Source organism: Salvia hispanica, unplaced genomic scaffold (genome assembly GCF_023119035.1).
Source record: "Salvia hispanica cultivar TCC Black 2014 unplaced genomic scaffold, UniMelb_Shisp_WGS_1.0 HiC_scaffold_404, whole genome shotgun sequence".
Taxonomy (NCBI): Eukaryota; Viridiplantae; Streptophyta; class Magnoliopsida; order Lamiales; family Lamiaceae; genus Salvia; species Salvia hispanica.
Window position 1 is genome coordinate 5,001 of NW_025952140.1, and position 3,844 is coordinate 8,844.

General features: G+C 38.2%; 2 protein-coding genes across 2 annotated transcripts in view; one reads left to right on the top strand and one right to left on the bottom strand.

The window, feature by feature from the left end:
* The window catches only part of LOC125199152 (protein Ycf2-like), a gene marked incomplete at its 5' end in the record, with an annotated part of 3,610 nt that extends 3,563 nt beyond the window's left edge, over positions 1 to 47 (top strand). The window contains one exon of the mRNA XM_048097283.1: positions 1 to 47. This exon is cut by the window's left edge and continues 2,658 nt beyond it.
* A 634-nt stretch (positions 48 to 681) lies between these two features.
* On the bottom strand, positions 682 to 3,169 carry LOC125199151. The gene is made up of 3 exons (XM_048097282.1): positions 2,254 to 3,169; positions 1,672 to 2,207; positions 682 to 1,293 (listed from the first exon to the last, which is right to left on the bottom strand). The coding sequence occupies exons 1-3, from the start codon at positions 3,167 to 3,169 to the stop codon at positions 682 to 684; spliced, it is 2,064 nt and encodes a 687-aa protein (XP_047953239.1).
* Positions 3,170 to 3,844: the final 675 nt, after the last annotated feature.

The window sequence follows — 3,844 nt, forward strand, 5'->3', positions numbered from 1 at the left end:
GGGGTTTAAGAATCAGTTTTCTTTTTATAAGGGCTAAAATCACTTATTTTGGCTTTTTTACCCCATATTGTAGGGTGGATCTCGAAAGATATGAAAGATCTCCCTCCAAGCCGTACATACGACTTTCATCGAATACGGCTTTCCGCAGAATTCTATATGTATCTATGAGATCGAGTATGGAATTCTGTTTACTCACTTTAAATTGAGTATCCCTTTCCTGCTAGGATTGGAAATCCTGTATTTTACATATCCATACGATTGAGTCCTTGGGTTTCCGAAATAGTGTAAAAAGAAGTGCTTCAAATCATTGAATCAAAAGTACTATGTGAAATCTTCGGTTTTTCCTCTTCCTCTATCCCTATCCCATAGGTACAGAATCAAGAGAGAACCTTTTCTTCTGTATGAATCGATCTTATTCCATTCCAATTCCTTCCCGATACCTCCCAAGGAAAATAAAATATCGAATTGGATGGATCCCAAATTGACGGGTTAGTGTAAGCTTATCCATGCAGTTATGCACTCTTCGAATAGGAATCCGTTTTCTGAAAGATCCTGGCTTTCGTACTTTGGTGGGTCTCCGAGATCCTTTCGATGACCTATGTTGTGTTGAAGGGATATCTATCTAATCCGATCGATTGCGTAAAGCCCGCGATAGCAACGGAACCGGGGAAAGTTCAGAACTCACATATTTTTAGTCAGTCTCAAAACTTTACAACTACTCCAAAGATATGATGAGTTAATAGTAGCATTTACAATATCTTGTCGGCTACCTTTAGGCACAACTGGTAAAATCTGTCTAAAATCACCCCCTAAGACAACAGTTTTCCCACCAAATGACATCTCCATGCTCAACTCATTGCATACTCTCATAAGGTCACGCAAACTCTGATCAACAGCTTCCACACAGTGTTTGTGAACCATAGGAGCTTCGTCCCATATAATAAGTTTTGCTCTCACAATCAACTCAGCTAATGCACTACCTTGTTTTATATTGCAGATTGAATCTTCATTAGGATTGATAGGAATCTTAAACCGAGAATGAGCTGTTCTCCCACCAGGTAACAATAGTGAAGCAATACCACTGGAATCCACATTCAAAACAATATCACCTTTTGAACGAATAGCCGCTGACAATGTCTTCCAAATGAAAGTTTTTCCAGTGCCTCCATACCCATAAACAAAAAATAATCCACCGTGATTAGAATCAATAGCAAACATTATCGTATCATACACGTGGTGTTGTTCATCGGTGAACTTCGAGACATAGATTAAATGCTCTCTTGCCAAGGCTTCCTGGTCATAACATAGTTCATCAATAATCAATCTATTATTAGAACTTTCCAACTATTGTATCCTTGGATATGGCATAGAATGAAATTCATGCAAAGTTCTTCCACCATTAACTAACAATTTCTCAATCTCAAGCAATCCTAAATTTTTAATCTCATCATCCCCCAACAACAAATCTACAATAATTTAAAAAGTCCATGTAGTGTAAAAAAACCAAAAACATTATAATGAACGCATATAAAAGCTACGCTTATAAAAAATAAAATACCTGGATGATGTAAGAGTGTGTTGTTTATGAACAACATCTTCGCACAAATATTTCCAACAGCTTGTCCACACAATATCTGGCCGTGCAAGGGTTTCTGATAGTAACAAACTCACAAACAACAATCGTATTGAATGAGCCGAAGCCCAAAAAGAAGCCTCGGTAATGCCATCAATATATTCTCTATCATCGTCCAACAACCCCAATGCATAACAAGCATCTCGAAATGTAGCATACTGAATACCATTAACACACTTAATGTCTTCATAAGATGTAGCACCACGAACGACATTCAGTAAACATCTCAAGTAATACATATCACCAGAACCAGGAGGAACATAAAACAATCTCCCGATAGAATACCTTTGTTTTCTAAGTGTCCAAGTATCTGTGTTCCATACAAACTTCGTGGGGAATTCTGCGTAAGTGAGATTTCTTCCTTCCACAAATTTTTTATTTGCTTCCATCCAAGCCAAAAATTGGCTTTCACGCACCGTGTTGCGATTCACGACACGTTCCAATGGCTCAGAATCTTCAAAAACCACATATTGTTCATTTGGTAGATGAAAACTCAATCTTTCAACACCCGGATCCTTATGTTGAATGTCATATCCAAATATTATTCCAAGCGGCTTCACAGGACGATATGTATCTACAATCATAAAACAAACTAATCTCATCCACATTTTTTTCCACACCATCAGAACCAGTTTCAAAAAAAGAGGTCGTCACGCGATCATAACCCTTGTTTATGTACTTAAACAAATACTTGATTGATCGCGATTGATTGCACCATTCCACATTAATATGACCTCCATACTTCAAAAGAAGAAAACGATTGTGAGGAACTACAAATCGATTATCCAAAGGCACCCCATCCTTCAAGATAACACGACCATTATCTTTACACCTGTAAATAGGATAACCATCATCATCAAAATTAGTTTCTGCAATATACCTCTTGGGGAAGTATTTCGTACATCTCCCGTTAGCCATACACGGAGATGATTTTCTAACAATACCACAAGGACCATGAACCATAAATTCCTTGACATTCGCATAATAGTATGGACCAGCTTGGGCATCAGGTATTTTAGCAGAAATGATCTCATCAATACGACCCTTGTTTATGTACTTAAACAAATACTTGATTGATCGCGATTGATTGCACCATTCCACATTAATATGACCTCCATACTTCAAAAGAAGAAAACGATTGTGAGGAACTACAAATCGATTATCCAAAGGCACCCCATCCTTCAAGATAACACGACCATTATCTTTACACCTGTAAATAGGATAACCATCATCATCAAAATTGGTTTCTGCAATATACCTCTTGGGGAAGTATTTCGTACATCTCCCGTTAGCCATACACGGAGATGATTTTCTAACAATACCACAAGGACCATGAACCATAAATTCCTTGACATTCGCATAATAGTATGGACCAGCTTGGGCATCAGGTATTTTAGCAGAAATGATCTCATCAATACGTCGAGAATCAGGTTGTTTATCCTCTTTGCTTAGGAAAAGCAAAATATGTGCATGAGGTAATCCACGCTTTTGAAATTCGATGGTATAAACAACTGCATAGAAAAAATTTGAAAGCATAAATAAATATATATATATATATATATAATACTGTTTAAAAAGTTGAGACATTTTGATGGCCATTGGTCTTGGTTCTGTCCTCGATGGTTTCGCGTATGGAATTGGGGTGTATCCAACTGATCAGGAAGAGATTCCCGACCCAGCTGAGTCGTTGATACGGCGATCGAGACCTGACTTCAAACAAATTTCCTCAACCCACTTCTACTGATTAGTATAGTGGAGGTAAGGGTCGAATCCCACGAGGATGGACACGTTTAGATAACTGTGGTGACTTTCCTGGGTGTTTGGTTAGCTACCACGCTTGGGTTGAGATTTTTACCTAGGCAGGAAATAAGGGAGTACTGTACTGACTAGTAGGCGGGAAAAATAACAGACATGTGGGAGTGTTCGTGAGAATAGGGGACAAGGTGTATCGGAGACATGTGGAAGTAGGTGGTTACTAAATAAGGAATTGTGGGAGGGCAAGGTATATCCTATAGCTGGGGAACAACTCTGACAGATCTGGAAGGTACAAGCATAAAGTAAAGGACAAAATCAAAAGTAACTAAAAGCAAAGTGGTCCAAACAAAAGTTGATTTTGACGTTTCTTCTTCACCAAGTATTGACAAAGATCATACAGATGCAGCCACCATGACTAAACTTCAGATGCATAAACTCGAACTCACGATCTATTAA

What these genes read in the sequence shown, in the direction of transcription:
- LOC125199151 (XM_048097282.1), bottom strand. Translation starts at nt 3,169, where the DNA reads ATGCTTTCAAATTTTTTCTATGCAGTTGTTTATACCATCGAATTTCAA. An exon ending in TTTTGAAACTGGTTCTGATG is followed by an intron (nt 2,208 to 2,253) that starts GTGTGGAAAAAA and finishes TTATGATTGTAG; the next exon opens with ATACATATCGTCCTGTGAAG. An exon ending in ATTCAATACGATTGTTGTTT is followed by an intron (nt 1,294 to 1,671) that starts GTGAGTTTGTTA and finishes TGTTATGACCAG; the next exon opens with GAAGCCTTGGCAAGAGAGCA.